General features: G+C 32.7%; 1 protein-coding gene across 1 annotated transcript in view; it reads left to right on the plus strand.

The window, feature by feature from the left end:
• Positions 1 to 21691, plus strand: part of LOC146530647 (acyl-CoA:lysophosphatidylglycerol acyltransferase 1-like) — a 125332-nt gene extending 103641 nt beyond the window's left edge. The window contains exons 3-6 of the mRNA XM_085199680.1: positions 12612 to 12748; positions 15002 to 15138; positions 15768 to 15949; positions 16667 to 21691. Of these exons, the coding sequence (XP_085055806.1) occupies positions 12612 to 12748; positions 15002 to 15138; positions 15768 to 15949; positions 16667 to 16897 (687 nt within the window). The 3' untranslated portion in view covers positions 16898 to 21691. The remainder of the gene's footprint in view (positions 1 to 12611; positions 12749 to 15001; positions 15139 to 15767; positions 15950 to 16666) is intronic.
• The last annotated feature ends 246 nt before the right edge of the window (positions 21692 to 21937 follow it).

A 21937-nucleotide genomic window follows, 5' to 3' on the forward strand; every position in this document is an offset into this window, starting at 1 on the left:
ATTGGGGTGAAAAGGATACGCATCCAAACTCAGCTAGGGGAGTTAACAATAAGGCTCGTTTGATAAATTGCGATATTGTTGTTTCCCCAGATACCACCCATACGTGACCTCTTCACCTTTCTTCCTCTTTTACTTTTTTAAGGAAAGTGACCAGATTATAAGGGTCCAAGTTATTTGGGACGTTATGCATCACGTGGAATTTCTTTCATTGGCCGATCCCGTTCCGTAGTTCTGGTTTGTTAGTTATTGAATTGTTTGAAGTTGAAGTTTAGCGGAGTGGAGACCTTTTTTTAATATTGTGTTTTTTGTTTTTATCCATATGTTGCGTGGATATTTTTTCTATTTTTTTTTTCTTTTTATCCCTTCATGGTTAATTTATTATTTTTATTTCACTGTTTAGGCTCAACACTAGATATACCGGAAAACAGTACCTTAACACTATTTTTTTATCTTTATAGATTGCTGAAATAAATTCACGAGTCATATACTTCTAGCTCATTTAGACAGAAATAAAAATGGTGTTAATATTAAATAATTTTGACCTTGATTTCATTGAAGTTAAAAAAGTCTTCATTAGAATTAAATAATTAATTACAGTTTTGTATAATAAAAAGTATTTTATTTTACTTTACTTTACTTTAATTTAATCATATTTGAATACGCAACTCTTAGGGAAACACTTACCTACCATGCAAGTATAGCTTTATACAGGCTTCAATTGTCAGTAACGTCTGTCCATGATGTTAGATCGACAGTGCCCGGAGCAAGATGAACGTCATCTGCACGCTCATCAAAGTTAGAACGGAGTTACCATTGCATAATGAAGTCAATTTATGTTATTATGAGATATGATTTACTTTATAAAGCGAAGATATGTTTTAGTATATTATAGATAAGTAAACATTAAGTCGGGACAAAGCGCTTAAATAACTAAATTAAAAATAAATCAGGTTCACGCTGTATCCCGCACAGCAGGGTAGGCAGAGATAACCTCGTGTTAAGACACTCCGTTCCCTACTTTCCGCTAAATTCTAAAGACTGCGTCTTGAGTGGCGGAACTCAACACCGCGCGTATATAGTTATTATTTTTATAACAACATTTATGTTTGTCATGGAAAGTACTTTGGGGAACTGTTCGACCTAATACAACAGAGTATGTCACACGCTCAAATATCACCTACATCATCTGGATACTGACTACTGTGTGTGTGCAACAATGTTTCCAGGTCGACACCACATGGATACCTTCAAAACGCGGGTTTATCTACCTAACCTTTAAGGCCAGCAACGCACCTGTAGCTTCTCTGGTGTTGCAGGGGTCGTGGGCGGCTTTGATCACTTACCATCAGGTGACCTGTGTGCTCGTTCTCTTTATCTTTTCCACTAATTATATAATAATAGGGGCAAATTTGTTTATGGGTTCTTTACATCTGTTGACGACCTACTTCAGTAAAAAAAAAACATATAAAATGGTAATCTACTCTTTAAATGGCTTCCATATCGTATAGCGATATAGCGTCCGGCTTCCGATTTTTTATAACTTTTAATTTTAGGGCAGTATCTATTACACGTATTAATACTTATATAAAGTTTACGGTACAAAAAATATATATATTTTGAATCAGATGTCAATTCGGAGGTTAATTTTAAAAGTTGGTAATCATTAGGTTAAATAAATATTATCTATAGGCTTCTTATTCTGAGTAAAATTAACGATGACAATAGTCAATTACTATATAAGCCCAGGCACCAAGCCAAGGTACGCTTACGTGACTAAAGCTACTGTAGTAAAACCTATTTTTCTAGAATTATCCTTAAAGAGTTTTAAATGAAGACAGATCTACATTGTAACGTGTCCCATCCGTCGCCTGCTATTTACTTTAAAGTTACTACCGAGTTATCTTACAGTAACTTACTTGAAAGGGGTTGACCCCTTGAAACCCCCCGAAAACACCCCCCAGTCGAGCTCCCCTGGGTGGTCATCCTCAAGGTGGTGGCTCCCCCAGGATCACCCCCTCAATCGTTTGATTAATACAAACTTGTCTATTATTATAATTGTGATATCGAAGTTTGACGATTTGCTTTAATTGATAATTTCAACCAAAATCGATGGCTCTTTGAAATTTTCAGTTTAAATTTAACTTTGTTTTGTTGACATCCCCAAATTGGAGTGCTGTTTCAAATAATAAAAGGTCACTTTTGTTTCATTGCCTTAATTATTTAGCTTCGGTTACGGTTTCTGATTGAGTTTGTGTTGTTTTATAATAGAAGGGTTATATCTTTGGTTAAATAATTGTAAACTTGAGGCCGTCGTGGCATAGCAGCATTGTGTACGGCTCCAAGCAAAAGCGAAGTGACTATTCACTCAATTTTCTCTAAAAAGACAAATTATAATATTTACTTTGTAATGACGAAATTTTCAAATAAAAAACGATACATTCTAATTACTTTGTGATGCCTTACGTCATCATCTATATATATAAAAGGACTTGTCCTCACTGACTGAGGTAAGACGCGCGCACAGCCGTAACCGCTGTGCGTAGAAACGTGGAATTTGGACAGATGTTTACTTTTGTAATCTGGACATCCACTAAAAAGGGATTTTGAAAAATTTTAATCCGAAAGGGGTGAAATAGGGGTTGAAAGTTTGTATGGAAAAAAAAAAATTAAATCGGCACCGATTCTTATAACATTTGAAATTCAGACTCTTAAAAGTATTTTATTGAACACGTGTTTCATGGTTTTCTAGAATTCTTCCCCTAGAGGTGCAAATAAGGGGTTGAAAGTTTGTATGGAAAAATCTATAAATCGCCACCGATTTTTATAAAATTTGAAATTTAGACTCTTAAAAATATTTCATTGAACACATGTTTCATGGTTTATTAGGATTCACCTCTAAATACGCAAGCGAAGCTGCGCGCGTCCGCTAGTATTATAATAATTATGAAGTCAGAATGATGAATGAAATGATCAGAAATTTAGAAATGGAGCTTGTTTTAAAATCCTCATTATCATCATCGGCGTCATACGCAAAATACACATTCATTAATATTAGAAGAATACTAACCAGTTCTGTTGTACGCGATGTTTATAGAAGCTAAGTAGAGTGAATCTGGTGTGAAATCTCTCCGTTCGCCACTTTCCAAACACCCTACTTCAAACAAGAACTTTGAAGCTATAGGAAATCTATAATACTATTAATATATATTTATAAGTGTAGAATTAACTTTATAAGCCGGAAGTACGCCTCGTTAGCTCGCGCTGCGCACGCGACGCGGACAGTGTATTTTTTTACACTAATTAATTAATGACACGTGGCCTATAGAGCTTATGGTGGGTGGGATTCTTTATTATAAAGAGAGGGCACAGGGGCACAATAGTGTAACTGTAACGACGTGGTTGTGGGTACGATTCCCACTCGAGGAAATGTTTTATTATCTATGAACATTTTAATTTCGTCAATATGGCACAAAGACAGAATTGCCCCGTATCGAGTGCCCCACTCAACACGCAATGCCTCTAGAATTCGGGAACCGAGTGTCCTAACACGAGGGTTCTCTCTGTCTACTTTTGATAAATTATTGTTTTAGACCTAATTATATAATATTGCGCAGAACAGAAGCGTCACCTATACATGATATATGTATAATACGATGAACGGTGAAAAAAAATAACTTTGTAATTTTAGCGAGTATATCCGCGAGTGGTGCTAGTAAACAATAAATATCGTAAAAAAATATTTAAAAACACTGTTGAACCACTGGAATTTCAATCTAAATACACTATGGAGAAGAACGTAAAAGCAATTAAAATAGATAACTTCCCACAAAGTTCCCCATCAAACCAAACTCGAGCAGTCACCGTGGGACGAAGAAAGCACTAAAAAACTACGCGTCGACGTCAGCACGCCGCAGGGAAAACCTACACGTATACGAAATTACTATTAACAAAGTTGAATAGATGAAGACCCGAGTCTTTCCTTTTAGTGGAGTGAACTGCTCCTTTTAGCTAAATCATCTAGAAATAGGGCTTTGTTTATTTTCAGCTATATTGTGATAACCAGAATTTTTTGCTAAATTTCAAAGATATGCCTTAACAAAACAGGGAAATTATTTTAATTAAATTGTTATGATATTCCACAATTTGCATCGGTGGTTATGGGAACCATCGCGTATACAGCCAGAAACTGCAAGATGACCTAATTGGCATATACGATTTATATCTAAAATGTATATATATAACTTTTTACACGGTGTTGTTGGACCAAATGACCAATATATCCCACGTAATTAGTGATGATACACTAAATCACAACGTTAAAGCATCAAAAATCAATACATAGATTAATTTTTTTATAACATCAGTTAGATATTCATTTGAACAATACTTTCAAGTAATGACCACCGCCCCGGTTCCTTGTCGCGCTCATAAAATAAACATGTGATGGGGACGTAAATATGAAGGGTTGCCGGCTAAATATATGGTACTAGCATTACTATTCTATACACTGTAAATGTATGCTTAATACAGAAGTATTGTTTAGTACTAAACGACACCCACTATTTTTTGTGTGGACTTTGAGACAAAATGAAATCTCGATTTTTTTTATTATCTTTTTGGAATTGCTAAATATCCTCTACAATTCACTACACTCTCTAAACTACTCACATGGCAAATTTTAACCTTACTAAGTTCAGTAGTTTCGTCTGTCACTCACTATCATCATCGTCGCCGTTATACTTATCATCATCATCATAAAACCATCATCATCATCATCATCACTACGTTAGTCACTCATTACCAGAAGAGTTTTATATAAAAAAAAAGGTCTATAAAGTTTTTAGCATTTTGCATCTTGTATGTAATATACAAGGTAAAAGTGACTGAAAATATTAAATATTTAATTTTTTTCAAGTGGGAATCAAACCCACTACCTGTTCCGTTAACAGTTACATGCTTCTGCATGCTTCTACGTCACGACTAGTCTCTAAAATATTACCTACAATCTACATAATATACTCGTGTATGTATAAATTCAAAACAAAATTATAATTTAACTGTTAAATTATTATGCAACTTATAATATTATACTAGCAACTTTGTAAAATTTCGAAACTGCTGAAATACCTATACTGAGAGGAAATGAAGTTTATAATTTGGCCGGATCCAAACTTAGGGGACGGGCGCGGGCGGTGTAGGCCGCCGCTTAACGGAATTATCTTTATTTATCGTTCATTTATATAGTTGTTATTAGATTTTTGTTTATTGCTTTTACTGTTTTACTGTTCGTGTAATGATTTTTTTTTATTTCGAAATATCAGGTAATGTTTTAGTCTTTATCATTATATTTTAGCTTTACGCTATACCTCGTATATAGAAGGGTAAGCAATGGGCAGAGAGTGTCAAAACACTATTTCGCTTTCCATCCGTATTCGAAACATTGCGTGTTTAATGGCGTAACTCATCGCTGCACATTGTCATATTAGAACACACACTACACACACTTAGAACTTGTAACAAGCTACTAAGAATTTCGAATTAGCTTATTAGATTTGATAGAAACGTATAGCTTAGTAGTATTAGAGTTTTTACGGTTTCCAAGAGGAGGGGGTTTATATCTTTAATTTTTTTAAACGTTTTCAATAAAAAGTATAACTAAACTAACTAAAAGTTTTCTATACAACAAAATGATAATAAACTTCTATAGATGCTTCACGCAGTCACGCTTTACGATTCTCACACTGTTCACGTCCTGCGCACGCGTCGTTCCGGTACACGACCGCCATTTATATTGCATTTACCAATTATGGTAATTTGTTACACATTAACTTGTTAAGTGCAGCTTTTTTAAAGAATTATCATAATTTTACATCCTTTTTTTGTGTAATTAGTCTTGTAAAAAATGATGTACGACGATGTTTGTAAATTCAATTCACAATCAGGGGGCTGTTTTATTTTCTTGTTAAAACTTTCGTAGAAATTTCCTTCCACGCGCCACCGAACTGTGGAATGGCCTACCCGCGGCAGTGTTTCCAGGTCGGCACGATATGGATGGGTACCTTCAAAAAAGCGCGTCTATCTCCATCTCAAAGTCCGGCAACGCATCTGTAGCCCCTCTGGTGCTGCACGGGGTCGTGGGCAGCGGTGACCATCATCAGGTGACCCGAACGCTCGTTTGCCTTGTCCTTTTTCCATAAAAAAAAAAAAAACAACAACATTCATAAGGCCAGTCATGGCCAGCCAGTCAGGAACACAAGCATGTGACTGTAAACGACAGGCGTTCTTTCAGGCGTTTATTTCTTCTCTCTCTGGTGTCGAGGCGAAGCGCGGCGTTGAGTTCTAAACATATTTTTACTATAGGTACTCGTTTTTCTCAAAGAAAAATAAAACATACAGGTGCTTTCACTAAAAGGTTTAGTTTCACAACCCTCGCCCCATCATAACGTAAGCAATAAGAAAAAACCCTTACTTCACCCCCGTATTTCTCAAATTAATATACGTTTCTAGTTCTGTGATACTTACTACGCCCTTTTTTCTATTTATATTAATGAGCGTCTCCACAGTTTTGTGTTTGTTTTGACATATGTGACAGATTTTTTTTTTTTTGAGGCCAGTCTTGGTGCAAAGGTGTGTTACTGTAAGCGCGACGGATTGTAGGTTCCATTCCCACTAGAGGAAATGATGTATTTAATATTTTTATTTCCTCACTCTGGTAATGAAGAAAAGCGTCCAGAATTCAGCGGAAACGGAGAATAAAATTGTCTTACTGGGGACGGAATGTTTTAACTCTAAGTTCTCTCTTCTTATCCTGTTATGTGCAGGATACGACGTGAAATATAAACATATGTATTTTTTTCAAGTTCAAGATAGAAATAAAATGAAGGAAGAGTATGTTAAGGATATGTACGTGGCATCACGTGTTAAGTAAAAAACTCAATTACAACAAAAGTACAAAATGCAATCCAAATGCAAATGTTCCCTAAACAGAAATCGAATCTACAACTATCGCATACTTCCTTAGCTCTTTATATTAAAACAGAAAACCTTTTAGCCATCCAGTTTAAATTTAAAAAGTGCATACATAAAAATATTTATCTTCATCCAGATTGCTCTACTTAGCGTTCGAGCAGTTTCGTTTATCGACGTTGCACAGTGAGGGAGATTTGCATAAATAAAGTACAAATTGAGTTTCCAAGTGATATACATTTGTTTGTCAGTTTTTTTCTATGGGGAAATTAATGTTCTTGACGTCATCCTATTTGGAATGCAAGTTCATTAGAATCTGTCCATCTGACAACATTATATATATAGTAGGTACCTACCTACAATATTATAAACTTTTATTTCACTTATATTATGTATACCTCCCATATATATCAATTTACATGTCTTACTACATGGAGGGAGTTCTACAACTCAACAGGCAATGCCACCAGAATCCGGCGGGAAGTGGGTACCGCAAGTGTTTTAATGGGCGCGGAGTATCTAAACCCTGGGTTCCCTCTCTCTGCCTATCTTGATTTTTGGGGGATACAGCGTGAAGCTAAATAAAAGAGCCAAAAATAACCTGTCTTATAACAAAGCATGGCGTTAAGTTCCACCACTCTACACACGAAAATTAGGTTGCATATGGGGGAACGAAGTATCTGAAAATTAGGTCCACATAAAGCTCTCGTATAAATACTAGTAATTGGGGATTAACAAAAATAAAATTCTAAAGTAGGATTTGAATCCGCGACCATCGTTATCGTTCGAGTACAAATTTACCACGATAGCGTGTTATTCAATTCATTAAAATATATATTAATTTGAAAATCTATATCGGTCGAGACTCTTCGATTTCGAAATGGGAAAAGTCACTTGAATAAGATTAAATATTGAAATGGTTTTTTTCGACACAGAGCTCAGAATCTCATTATCCATAGCTGTATAGGTTTTTATAGACAAATTGTTGACACTATAGTTATTTTCTCTAGTTCTATTCGATTCTCGCTCTAAGTAATTTTTATATTTTACATATGCTTTTTTGAGGCCAGTCGTGGCGCAGGGGCACAAGCGTGCGATTGTAAACGTGACAGGTTGTGGGTTCGATTCCCATTCGGGGAAATAAGATATTTATTATTTTAATTTTCTCGCTCTGATAACGGGGTCAAACTCGTTGTTAAGTTCTCAATTGGAACGAAATATCTTAGCACTGTGTTCTCAGGTATCATCTGCCTATCCTGCTGTGAGCGGGATATAGCGTGAATCTAAAAAAATCGTTGGTTTTTAAGTGATAATAACAATTTTAACTACGATAGAAATTACTGTGAATCATTATTAAATAAATATTGTATTCCAAAACTTATCTACTGCCATTTGTAGAAATCGTATTATTAAAGCAAAAACAGAAATGCTCAACTTCAGTAATTAGAGCCGTGGTAAGTTTATCTGTGCATTTTGCGAACAAAAATATAGCAACACAGTGTTGTTTCTCATGTTTTTTACTTTTTATTGTTTTTGTAGAATGGAATGAGGATCGGAAGTTTTATTGTTATTAGAGTTTGTTTTTTCTATTTAGTCAGAATCACCTTGTACTGAGGACTTGAGGCATTCGTGGTGCAGGGCTACGAGCATGAGATTGTAAACTCGACGGGTTTGGGTTCAATTCCCATTTGCTGGAATGAAATGTTTAATATTTGTATTTCCTCTCCCTAGTAACAAGGCAAAACGCGGCGTTGAAAACGGCAGAAACGGCAGAAAGTGGGGAACGGAAGTGTCTTAATAGGTACACTAGTTTATCAGATTTTTTCTGCCTATCCTGCTAAGTACGGGATACAGCGTGAAACGAAAAAAATATTCAGAAGTATTGATCATGGTGGCGAAGCTGTAGGTGAAGACTAGTAATTTGTATAAGTATTAACGTAAAAATTAAGGCAAGTCACCTTCCGGCCATGAACCCTGTTTATTTTCTTATAATTACACCTAATAGCTGCTATAAACAATAGTATATATTTCACAAGAAACTTAAAAGCATCAATTATTTTGTCCTTCACTACGAATGTTACTGTTGGAATACATATTTAAGTCAGTTTTATTTATTTTACTTGTCAAACATTTTTTATGAACTTAATTTAATATTACTTGGTTATGCAATATTTTAAAAAATAAATGGGAAAGTAATTGATTTTCAACTTTATTTTCAATTTAATTATTACTATAATTATTTTCTTATCAGAAATTTATCAAATATAACGTATTTCGTAATGCAAAAAAATACCTAGGCAAAATTAATTGAACCATGAATCAACGGTAACATACACATTACTATAAGTTTTTCTCTTATCTTACGCTTAGAACGGTAACGAGACGAAACTTTTGTCTGGATACCCTCGTTAAGGACCTCAAACATTTGTTAACGTAGTTTTACTGGAGGAATTTCTGTTTATACTTTTAATGGGTCATTCTTATAGCACCCATGGGTGAATTTTTACTATCGCCACGCATTTCCTTCTTTTAGTCGTTAAGATTTTTTAGTGAAGTTGGGGAACTCTGCATTTTCGTAGATTGTTCTAAAATTTACGAATTCTAGAACTAAACTTAACGCCGCGCAGATGTACCTTATCATACCAGAGAAATGAATGAAAGAATTTAAATTCATTCATAAAAAAAATAATTTAAATTATCTCACAATTCTGTAACTCTGAAGGAGAGGAGGAAGAGGAGGAGGAAGAGAGCTCTCTTCATAAATGCGTAGCGCTATTAACTATATTAAACACATGCATACATGTAATATACAGCTTACATGTAAGCTTTAGCTTTAGCCACTTTACAACTCTAATATTAAAAATGATAATGCAGTAAGTCATAATTCAATTTTCTGTATACTTTAAATAATACAAAGAAAAAATCTTATATATATAATATAATAATAATAACAGAAGATGCAACAGAGTATCAAGAATTGCATTCCCACGGGTGCAGCGAACTGTTCCTAAACAGGAATGGACTCTAATCTAGTCGTCGGAAGGACTTTTGAAAACGCTAACGATCGACAGATCGAGCGCGCTTTGCCAATTGTGTCGATGTAAAATATAAAGATAAAATGAATATTGTTGTTGATGGTACTTTTGTTGGATTTTTTATTTTTGTTAAAATAAGGAGGTGGAGGCCGTGGTGGTGCAGTGGGAGTGTGTGTTCGATTAGTACTGGGGGGGAAATTATAATTTTTTAGCTTCTTTAGCACTTTTGTTCCCCACTTTCCCACTAATTTTCGAGGCATTAGAAGAACGGAGTGTCTTAACATTAGGTCAAAAAACTTAGCTTTCAAGCGATGTACGAGCGTAACTTCTAAGTTACGCAATAGACCTTAATGTGGCTTTCACTAGACGAAAGCTTATATCCATTTTATATTAGTAAAATTAAAGCTAGCAAAAAAAAACAAAGCTAGCAATGCCGCGAATGGAAGCAAATATTTTACTTCTAAATAATGTAATATTACTTTTTCCTATCTAACTATCTTAAATGCTCTATCTTATCTAAAATGCGAGAGATGCGAGCTTACAAACATTGTATCTAAAATATCGACATTACAATCGTACTATGGTAAATCGCAAACGTCGTGAGCTCTTAGCAAGCGCAGTGCAATTGGCCGGCCATCGAACTAACGGAAACGTCCGCAAACACTTTGTTTTTACTATATAACTAAATATTTAGTCATTTTTAAGGTATTTTTTTTTAGTTTTGTTAAATATTTTTGAGATATTTTATAAGATCTTGCTTAACGTTATATTCCTCATTTATAACTTCGTTTACAATTTTCGTCCTGATGCGTTTGGGATTTGAGTTAAGTGCAGGAACTCAACTTCGTACTTAAATCTACCAAAGCAGGAAAATGAAAATAATTAATTCCTTACCACTTTAAGCACTGAATTCAAAAACATTGCAATTACAGTCATTTTAATTTCTGTTTGGGATTCTTAAAGTTTACATTATAAGCTTTCCTTCATGGTTATACAGGCGTAGCTATAAATATTCTGTTTTTTTAGCATCACACTGTATCTTGTATATAGCAGAATAGGCACGAGGGAACTGGGAACCTTATGTTAAGACACTTCCTTTCTCCACTTTCTGCCGAAATATTAATTTCATTTGTATTCGTCAAGCTGAATTAATTCACAAAAAAATATTTTCTTTTTTTGACATTCCACACGTACGTATAGACATTTACATATTATATTTTGAATGACACTACTGTCTTTTCCCCAAATGTGTCCAATTCAATTAAGTGTTTCCACATTACAAGCAAACAATGGGCCGTATCAATAGAATATTTATAACTTGCCCCCATTATTATAGATTGGCCGCCCGAGGGGTGGGGGTGGGTGACCAATAATCAGTGTGGAAAAAGTGCATTCTCACCGGGCGAATGTTGATAATAACCATTAGGGCGCTGTTCACGCACCGTGACGTGACGTGACGGGACGTATAAAAATACATAGATAGATAGGTAACATATTGTGTTCTCCTCTGTACGGGGGTGTGGTGACCAGTGCTTGTGAATATTTTTTTTTTATTTAGGGTTTTTATATATTTTTTTTGGTATATTAGAAGAGAGAGCCGAGAAATCTTATTGGACACTTAATTTAATTTTTATTTTTTTTAATGTCTTGTTTTCTTGATCTATAAATAAAAATTCAATATTTACATTATAATTATACATGATCTGGTGGTTTAGTAAAAAAAAATTTACAAAGATGGTAGCTAGAACCTAACTATCTGAGTCTCTAGTGTTAAAACATTTCATTTTCTTACTTTCCGCCGAATTCCTGAGGCATTGAGTGGCTGAATTCAACGCCGCGCTTTGCCTCCTTACGAGACCGAGGAAATTAAAATATTAAACATTTCATTTTTCCGAGTGGGAATCGAATCCACAACCTATCGCGCTTAGAGTCGCACGTTTGTGCCCTTTGTGGTGTGTGTAAATAAATAAAAATCTATAAATATAATATTATTAATATATCATAATAACCCTACAGCGTTGTCACCCTAGTTCTGGGTAATGTTTCGAATAATAGGAGGGTAATCGGAAACAAAGGGAATGGTAATTTCACGAATATAATCTTAAAGACTGCACGCGACCTCTCTCTCGCGCCGTGCTATTATTGATTATAACTAATTAAACGCGAATGTCTTAATTGAATGTTACGTCCCTTTCCATGATTTACTTACAATTTAATGATCAAAGGAGCATTAACGCTTTTTCTCATATAGCAGGGTAGGCAAGAGGGAACCCGGTTTTAAGAGACTTCCTCCCACAATTAAAGCTCAATTTTCGAGGCACACATTGTTGAGCGCCGGAACTTAACGCCGCGCGTTTTCTTGGTACCAGTGCGAGGAATGAAAATAATTCTTACACCGTTTAATCATGCAGGAATTAAACCCATAACCGTTGCGCTTATAATAAGATGCTGTGCCTTCCACGGTGGTTTTTTACATCATCCGTTCCAGATGTATTAAAAAATTATAATATTTTTCTTATATTAATATATTTTTTTATATCAATATTTTTCTATAAATAATATCAAATACTGTCATTTTTCAATATTATTTAATAATAAATCTCATTACAGGGTAAAGCGAAACGAGAACAGTCATTGAAAGATTTGAAGGAGCACATACATCAATACTACATACCTTTGGGGAGGCAGTTTATGGTTTTGTTTCCGGAAGGCGGTTTTCTACATAAGAGAAAAGAAGTTAGTCAAAGGTAAGTAGACTAAAAATTATTATTTAAATATTTAACACTGTTAACTATTTTTTGTGTTTACGACAAATTTCGGCGTTGCCTGCCAGATTGTCTTAACATTTGGTTCAAAAAAAAAAAGAAGTGACATATACGAGTACACACTCGTACACCATCTTTTCGAAAGTTAAGCTTATTTCTTAATAATTCATGAAATATTATACCTACTTCCAGTAGGTTAAAAAAACTGCTTCACGATGTTTCCCGCATAGCAGGGTAGGCAGGGGAAGCCTGATATTAAAACACTGTTTCCCACTTTCCGCTTCATTTTCATTGGATTTGATTGCAATCAAATATAATCATTCCCTCGAATGGAGATCGAATCCACAACCGTCGCGTTTACAGTTAAACGATGTCTTACTGCACCACCACGGCCTCCATTTTAATAAAAATATTTAATAAATACGGGAATAACAAGCAAAATTCTATTATTAAACAGAAAAATCCTCTCATACCATAATTAATAGCTATTATCCATAAACTCCCACTCGAATACTTGAGATAATTATAAAAATATATATATTTCTGAGTCCAACACATATCAAGCATTATCAAGTAGCTACTTAGCATATAAAATAAGCAATTATTGATATTTTATCTTATGTTGTTAACGATACTTCTTTTCAAGTAGTCCGTAGATAAATCGTAGGTACTCTAGAATAACGAGATACCTACGGCCTCCATTAAATTGGTACTTGTGTTAGAATTGTATAATAGGAAATGGTATCGGTTAATATGAAGAGAATAAAGGAATAATATGGTTCACGCTGTATCACGCATATAGTAGGGTAGATAGAGAATGTGGTGAGGTGCGGGATACAGTTTGATGCTAAAAAAGAGTAAGAATATGCAAATAATTTAAATCAATAATTAATCAAAATAAGCTTTTATTACATAAAAGAAATAAATTTGAAAGAAATAATTTAAATTATCATTAGCCTCAGTGAAGATTATTATAATTTTATAGCTTCACCCTTTGTCCCGCATATAAGCAGAGAAAATCCAGTATTAAGCCGTTATCCACGCATAATCCAATTTTGGAGACATTATGTCTTATCTTATTAGGCGGAACTCAACACCGCGTTTCGCCTTTTTACCAGAACGAGGAATTGAAAATTATTATTTACCTCACATTCTGCCATTTCCAATACGATATTTATTCTACACATTGTAAATAATGCTTTGAAATAAAATACCGGTATCGCCCGTTCGGTAGCAAGCGACCTGCCTCTACAATTGCTTCGTACGAAATTGGTTATTATGAAACTTTCAATTTAATGATTCATTTGTTTTATGAAACGAATTTTTTGAAATTTTTTGAAAGGTTTTTTTCTTTGTTTGGATTGAATTTCATGGCATTCGAAATCGTTTGGGATTGAAAATGATTTTGTAATTTATGTTTTAAGATTTTTTTGTTTAGTGAAATGATATTTTTTACTGTAGGTAAGATTTTTGTTTCTTGTTTATGGAAATTATGTTGAAGATTTATCAGGTTTTTTATTATATATAACAATAAAAAACTCATAAATTTTTGAATTAACAGTTTTTTTCATTTATTAGCATAATCACGTTTCATAATCCCTCATACAAGGTAGGCAGAAAGTACTCATTATAAAGCCACTGATCAAGCCCACGATCCCCACTTTTCTCCCAATCTGCCTCCGGTCTTTTCACTATAGTGAGAAAATGGAAGTAATTTATTACATCGAGTGAAAATCGAACCCCCACCGTCAGACGACTCTAAGCATAAAGTGTGTGCCTATGTATGTGTGTAAGCACCCAACAACTTATTTCTATCAAGAAAATCTTAATAGGAACTCCTAGATAAGATGCTGGCGACGTGAATGCTTTAAAAACGTATGAAAAGCCGATCTTGGATCTAAATCCTCTTTCCATCATTATAAAAGAAAATTGACACTTCACTGAACTCCATTATTGTGGGTTCAGGATTTATTTGTGGGAGTTTTTATAATGACCTACACATTAAATATTTTATTAGGGTTCCGGAAAGTGGGGTACGAAAGTGAAATGAAGAAGTTGATGACAGTGGACAAAACGAAAGAAGTATAAAGAAACCGTAGCGTTTGACTCTCCGTTCTCTCTGGTTGATAAAGGGCGTAAAACTATAAAAAAAAAACCATATCCCTGTAGCAGAAGCTTTACTCCCCACAATATTGTCAATGGAAATTCTTATTTAATTATATTTTCCATGTTTAGATTCGCCGAGAAAAACAATCTACCTAAGTTAGAATACGTATCGTTGCCGCGTGCGGGAGCCATGAAGATTATTATGGAGGAAGTTGGACCTCACATCGACCAAGGAGCGAGCACGTCCAAACAGGCAAATAAGAAAGGTAAAATGTTTATTAGTTTTATTTTATTTCTTTTTTATTCTTTCTTCTTTTCTTAGTTTAATTTATCACAAAATAGCAGGACAAGTATAAAGCACTTAGAGTTAATGAACGGTGCGGTATTTCCGTATTGGCGGAACCCAACACCGCGTTTTGTTTGATTAGAGTGAGGAAAATAAAAATAGTCTTTATAAATATAGTAACTGGTAGACAAAGCTAAGACGTAACTACTGGAAGTAGAAAGTTGTAATTTGTCATGTATTCTGAAGCTAACTCTACTAAGAAGCGATTTCTTTAAATTCCTACGGAGACGAAGTTTCTTAAAATTAGGTTGTCAGGTTCCCTCTGCCACTCTACTATGGGCAATATAACGCGTGAAACCTATATAAGCCGGAAAAACGGGATTTTCATTGTCTTATCGTCCACCCAATTGAAGTTGCAGCTAGCTTTCAATAATCAGATTATTTACATAAAAGAAAATTTTGTAACGGAGAGAACTTTGTATTCTGCATTTGAGTGGAAAAACAATATTTCAAAAGATTTTATATAGTTTTAAATCGAATCAATTCTAAATAATCAATTATAAATCACATTAAATAAATGAAATATAAAATATTTTTACCTTTTAACAGACGATTTCAACCAGAACAACACAAAAATAATTGACACGAAGAGCGGTGACACCATCGAGTGGATCCTCGACGTCACCATCGCTTATCCTGACCGTGTTCCGTTGCACTTGCAAGATATAGTATGCGGCATTAGAGACGCCTGTACTACACATTTACATTATAGGCTGTATCCTAGCAACGAGGTAAGGGTTATATATAATGTGTTGTCTGTCTAGTAATTAAATTTTCAGTTTTTAAAGCGAAATACAACATAAAAACAGGCCTCTGCAGTCAATTTATGGTAACAAAAGTAGGTCGTGTCAAAAACAAAGTTCTTTAAAAAAACTCTCACAAAATGTATAGAAATAAAGAACCTTTGCTGAACCATGTCTAAAGGAGCGATATAGGTCTTGGCAACGTTTCCATTTGGATTTACGCCAAAAGTTTATTGCATAGAAAATAATGATTGGATAATATGTCATCGATATATTTATGATTTTTCAAACGATAAAATGTTATTAGTTTCGATATTGCAAGGTATATGACAAGTTTTACGCTCGAAAATTTTATTATCTTTGTGTTATTTGATATTTTTACGAAGAATTTTTGTGTTTAGAGCAACAATGTAGCAGATCTCACTTTTTGCTATATTTATTAGCACGAAAGTAACCATGTATACCTTACGAGTATTGTTTTTTTCAATGACAATTTCTAAAGTAAAGTAACTTTAAAAAATCGTTAATAAATGGTCGATAATTTTTTTTCAGTCTGAACCAGTAGTTTCTGAGATAAGCGTTTTCAAGACATCAGACAAATAGAATCAAATCTCCAACTTCTTTATTGATAGTTAAATCTACTAACTTCAATATTTTGAGTACGAATAATATTAAAAAAAAATACAATATAACAATTATTTCCAGGTACCAACAGACAACGAAGGCATGACCCAATGGCTGTACGACAGATTCATAGAAAAAGATAAAATGTTAGAGGAGTTCTACAGAACTGGTAACTTTCCATCGAGAGGCAATCAGATCACAAGGAAAGTGCGACAGGACAATTTACGTTATTTAATTTTACATTTATTTTTCATAGCATCGACGTTTTTACAGTATAAAATTTTCTGTGAACTATGGAGCTATTTTTGGTAACGAATTAGATAATACCACCAAATGGGAATAATCTATTAATTTAGTGTCAGTCGAATATATGTAGGACGCGAATAAATGTGTTTTTTTTATATAATATTAGTATGAATAATCATAATTAGTATGTCACTTCGCATTCTGTATAAATATTGTGGGACCTCATCGAAACATGTAGTATTTCTTTTTTTATTTTATGTTTGTTTGATATTTAGATTAATAATATTAGTCTTAATAGATTGTTCTCATCTGATTTATTAAAATATAAACTGATAATAAAATAATAATATACAATGGAAAACAGAGGGCTTTACTCTCGATAACGTATAGGATGGAGGGCTTAGCTCTCCGTTCTTCTTGTTGTATGACATGTAATTGGGTACATTACTTCATTTATTTCTTTAATTGCATTATATTTTAAGGTTTTCACGAAAATTAATAAAGAATAAAACTACTTTGTGTTAGTTGACTTACTATTCTCGACTTTAAATTGTTTTTAGTCACCTATAATTTGTATAAGAACTCAGCAATTTTTATAGAACCGTCATTTAGTGTTGACTACTTGTCAGTGCCGTATGAAAATGTTAAACGTAACTAGATTTGAATCCACATACCTTTTTTACGGAAATTTGATATATAGTGTTTAAAATGTTTTTTCACAAGTAGTTTTGTTCTTTAATAATTGATTTTATAATTTTTAGTTATAAGTACATTGTTACCTCCTAGTATTGATAAACGTTCGATATAATTGGAGAGGTAAAGAATAAGTTAGTTTCTTTTCTTCGAGCACTAAAAATTAGTGAGAATTTCACACTTTTGTGTAAAATTAAATTGTGCTGTGACAATGAAGTCAGTATGTAAGTACACTAGCTTAAGTCTCGTTTTCTCTATACCAACATTCTATATACAGACAATAAATAAACATACATAAATACATATAATTATAATATTATATTGTGAAATTTAAAAAATATGTAAAAATAACAACAAAAAGTAATAAATAATTCAATATATATTTCGTATAATATGTTATAAAAATTCAGTTTCCTGCCACTAACTCAGTTTTATGGCACAATATTTTTAGTATCGGCCAAATAAATATTAACAGCAGAATTGTCATTTTAATTTTTAGTAATGCAAATATTAAAATATATGAAAAATTCAAAGTTTTTCGCGATTTTTGTAATACGAACAAGTTTTGGAATATTATTTGCTTCAGGATCTCCACGTTCGCGACGCGTCAGCGTTTCTGCGAAAGCAACCGAAAATCACGTTCCTCGTTCTATTTAATCACGTCGCTTCTAAAATAAAATTCGATTTTATACAAAGTGATAATAAGAAAGGAATAAAAATTGTCCATAAAGGTTATGGGTTCGAATCCTACTCGGACAAATGTTTTAGTCTTAAAAAAGAGTCTCTTTGTCTATCCTGCATTTTATGAGAGGTGCGTGAAGAAGCGTGAAGATGCGTCCTGATATATTGTTCTAACACTTAAAAATGGCAGCTAATATCAGTTATCTGTTTTTAACTTTCTCCTTCAACGTGACGATATAAGTGAAATATTTGAAAAAAATATTCACACGTTTTATGTGTTAAAGTATTTTTTTTATTTATCTTACCAAAAATATAATTAATTTATTTTTATATAGTGTTTGATAACTTATCGGAATATTCGCTTTTTTAAACGAAAACATAAAAGTCCAAATTATTATAAATCATTAAAGGATTTTTACATTTAGCTTTTAAGTATGTGTTGTATATCACAGGTTCAATGCTTGTGCTAAACACATTTTATAGCTTGTCTCGATATCTATAGGAAAAAGGCAGTGACAGAATACTGTTACTTCGTGTTCTCGACGTATTAATACCATAAAATAAAGTAAATAACTGAAGAAATTATTAAGCATGTTCCTTTTGACGTTCTAAGTGATTGTTGTATGAGATAATATGCCAAAATTTGTGTACGCCGTAAGTGCCTAAGGCTTATTGTGAGACGTCGGGCTATATTTTAATACAAAAATACATGTATATATGTATATCCAAATAAATATTTTTTTACGCCATCGAAATGTGTAGAGTTTGATTGTTTTTGCGATGGTTATGTATTCGATTCTCATCCAATGATGCCATTTAATTTTCTTTCCTTTTTTTGATGAAGAAACAGTGTTGATTTTCTCCACCCAACCAGCCAAAATGAGTTAAATTAATGATAGGAGTAACTGATAAGGTTCCCCCTCTCAAAATATATAATATAGTCCGATTTCTACTTAATTAATGTGTCACGTATGTATATTACTTATATATTTATAGGTTTCCATGGTTGTGTGAGTGAGATAGAGGTCATCTGCTCCCTCATTTCTGCATATCGTCTCGAGTATATATTTAAAATCTTTCAATAAAAATTATAATGATATTTAAAATTTCATATAGGGAGAAGAGAAAAGACGGCTTTTTATTTTTAAATCCTTTTTTTTTTATAAAAATAATCAAAAATATCAAATAATCAAATTAGAGTTATGTTAAAATATCAGACAAATATGTCTTATTTAGCTTAGTGTTAAGACACTCCGTTGCCCCTTTTCCTACAGGTTTACAGTAATTGAAAATAATTAATTCATTCACTACAAACGACGGCGGCTTTAAAATTTTAATTTTTTTAAAACCATAATTATATAAAAATAAATTATAAAGCCCTGCTTATCTCTTCTCTCCATAAATTGACTCTCCTTTATTTGATAAATAAAGTGAATATTAATATAAAGATGACGATCGTACTTAAACTTAAGTGCAATGAAACTATTTATTTTAGATCATTTTCTCTACTTTTATAAAGTTTAGAAGTTTCTATAATATAACAACTTTACTCACAAACTTTAGTTAGCGCTTAACTAGCATTAAATAAATATTTTTTTAATTAATTAACATTAATTAAAAAAATATTTATTTAATGTTAATCAAAGTTTCTAAGTGCGGCAGTAACCTCTTATAGAAGTAATTTGATTTTTCTCTTTAAATATTCACTTCAATAACACGTTATGTCCACTTTTGTATTTAATAAAGCTAAGGATATACTATTGCTTTCCATATGAATAGCTTCTTAAATCTGAAAACATGATTTAGTGTAGTTTTCTATACAGATAGTTGAATTTAATGGAAAATTTCTCTTAAACCGTAAAGATAACCGTATTAAAATTTAGAACTAATTGGCTAGAGCCCTAAAACATATTGCAATAACCGCAGGTTCAAATCCTGCTACGTTTACATTTTTACACTATATCTTTTTTCTTGAATAGATTTTTTTATAGTATGTAAAAACTCAATTTGTCCGACCAAGTTCCTTTTTTCAATATGTGCCTTGTTCTGATTGAAGTTTAATTAATTATTCATGATTCATACATATATCGAAAAAAAACATAAAAATGCTGTCTAAACAACGTTTGAAATCAACACCCACCATGCACGCTAATTTAAAAAAAATATACATATTGTAAGTATTTTTTTACTCAATGCAGAATAAAATTAACGAAAATATAAAAAATAACTTGAAACATTACCCTTTATTTCCTTCAGTTGCGTTTTACGGTTAGTTTATAAAAATAATTGTGGGTAGTTAAGATTTTTTTTAAACTATAGGTACATCTTGGCGTTAATATATATCTAGATATAGAGTTAGATCTAGATTTAACCATTAGATCTAGATCTAACCGATGATCTAGATTCAATTTTAAATCTAGATCTTTTCAAACATGTACAAAAAGCATTTTGAGTATTAATATCACCAACAGTATGCATAAGCATTTAAAATGTGTGTTTTCTTAGTTTTTTGTTATCTTTTTTTTGTAATAATGGTTTAGTTACTTTTTGGACGCGAGAGTTGTATGAGAGTTTGACTCTTAATAAATATAATAACAAATATCTTTGGAGTTGAAATAAGTCTACAGTGAATCATTTGAATGGATGTAATATTAAGTTATATATGTTCATAAGTAATATAAATAATAAAGAATCTTATAAATCTGAGGCCGTCGTAGTAAGCGACGGCAGTGGGTTCGATTCCCACTCGGGGGAATGAAGTATTTTCAGTTCTGGTAACAAGACAAACCTTGCTATATGGTGCATACCGCGTGAAACTAATAATAATAATTTAAGCTATTGAAAAGAAAGCTCTCGCGCCTGTCCTATTTTCATTTTAGTTCTTTATGTGATTATTTTAAATGATTGTTAATTTTTGTTTCAGTTAAGTTTGAAATTTTGTAGTTAGGACTAGTATGAAGTTGTGTAACGTGTGAGAAATGCATTTTTGCATTACATTTTTAGTTTTTAAGTATGCTTTTTTTTCATCATCGCCAAGTCCATTTAGATAAGGAAAATCAGGGGATAAATATAGTTAGCGATTAAATTGTATTCGCACTTTGGTTCGTAAATTTTAATATTTTGTCAAGATTTCTTCATTTATTGGGTCAATTGTATGTAAGTCTTCTTTATATTATGCTTGGATTTTTTATGCACTAAAATCCAAACTTTGGGCCATATCGATAACAGATTGTCGTATAAATCGATTATTTAATAGTTTTAATGTAGTTCTTTATGTTTTTTTTAACAATATGAAACTAAAGCATATCAGATAGTTATGTTTTTTTTCTATTCTTCTATTTCTTTCAATTTCTTTTTTGACAACAATCGAATGAATTGAATGATTTGGCAATCGATTATCGATTTGACTGACTCGAGTGAAGTTGGACTCTTGTAAATAATTTAAGGATTCTTCAGTTTATTAATAAAGCACATTGTGGCACTTGACTTTGCTTGTTTCATTTATTTCTTACTTATTTTATTTGTTCTGTAATAAACTTAATATTTTTATGTTTTTTCTTGTAAAAAGTAGTTTGAAATCGTCACTTGTGTGTGTTCGATTCTCTAAGAAAATTAAATATTAAATATTTTAATTTTGTCTTTCTGGCTACGGGGCAAAGCGTGGCGTTGAGTTCTGCCACTCAAGACACAATGCCTCTAGTATTCTGTGGAAAGTGAAGAACGGAAGTATCT

Source organism: Heliconius melpomene, chromosome 16, assembly GCF_056956725.1.
Source record: "Heliconius melpomene rosina isolate 202511_hmr_F chromosome 16, ASM5695672v1, whole genome shotgun sequence".
In the NCBI taxonomy this organism is placed as follows: Eukaryota; Metazoa; Arthropoda; class Insecta; order Lepidoptera; family Nymphalidae; genus Heliconius; species Heliconius melpomene.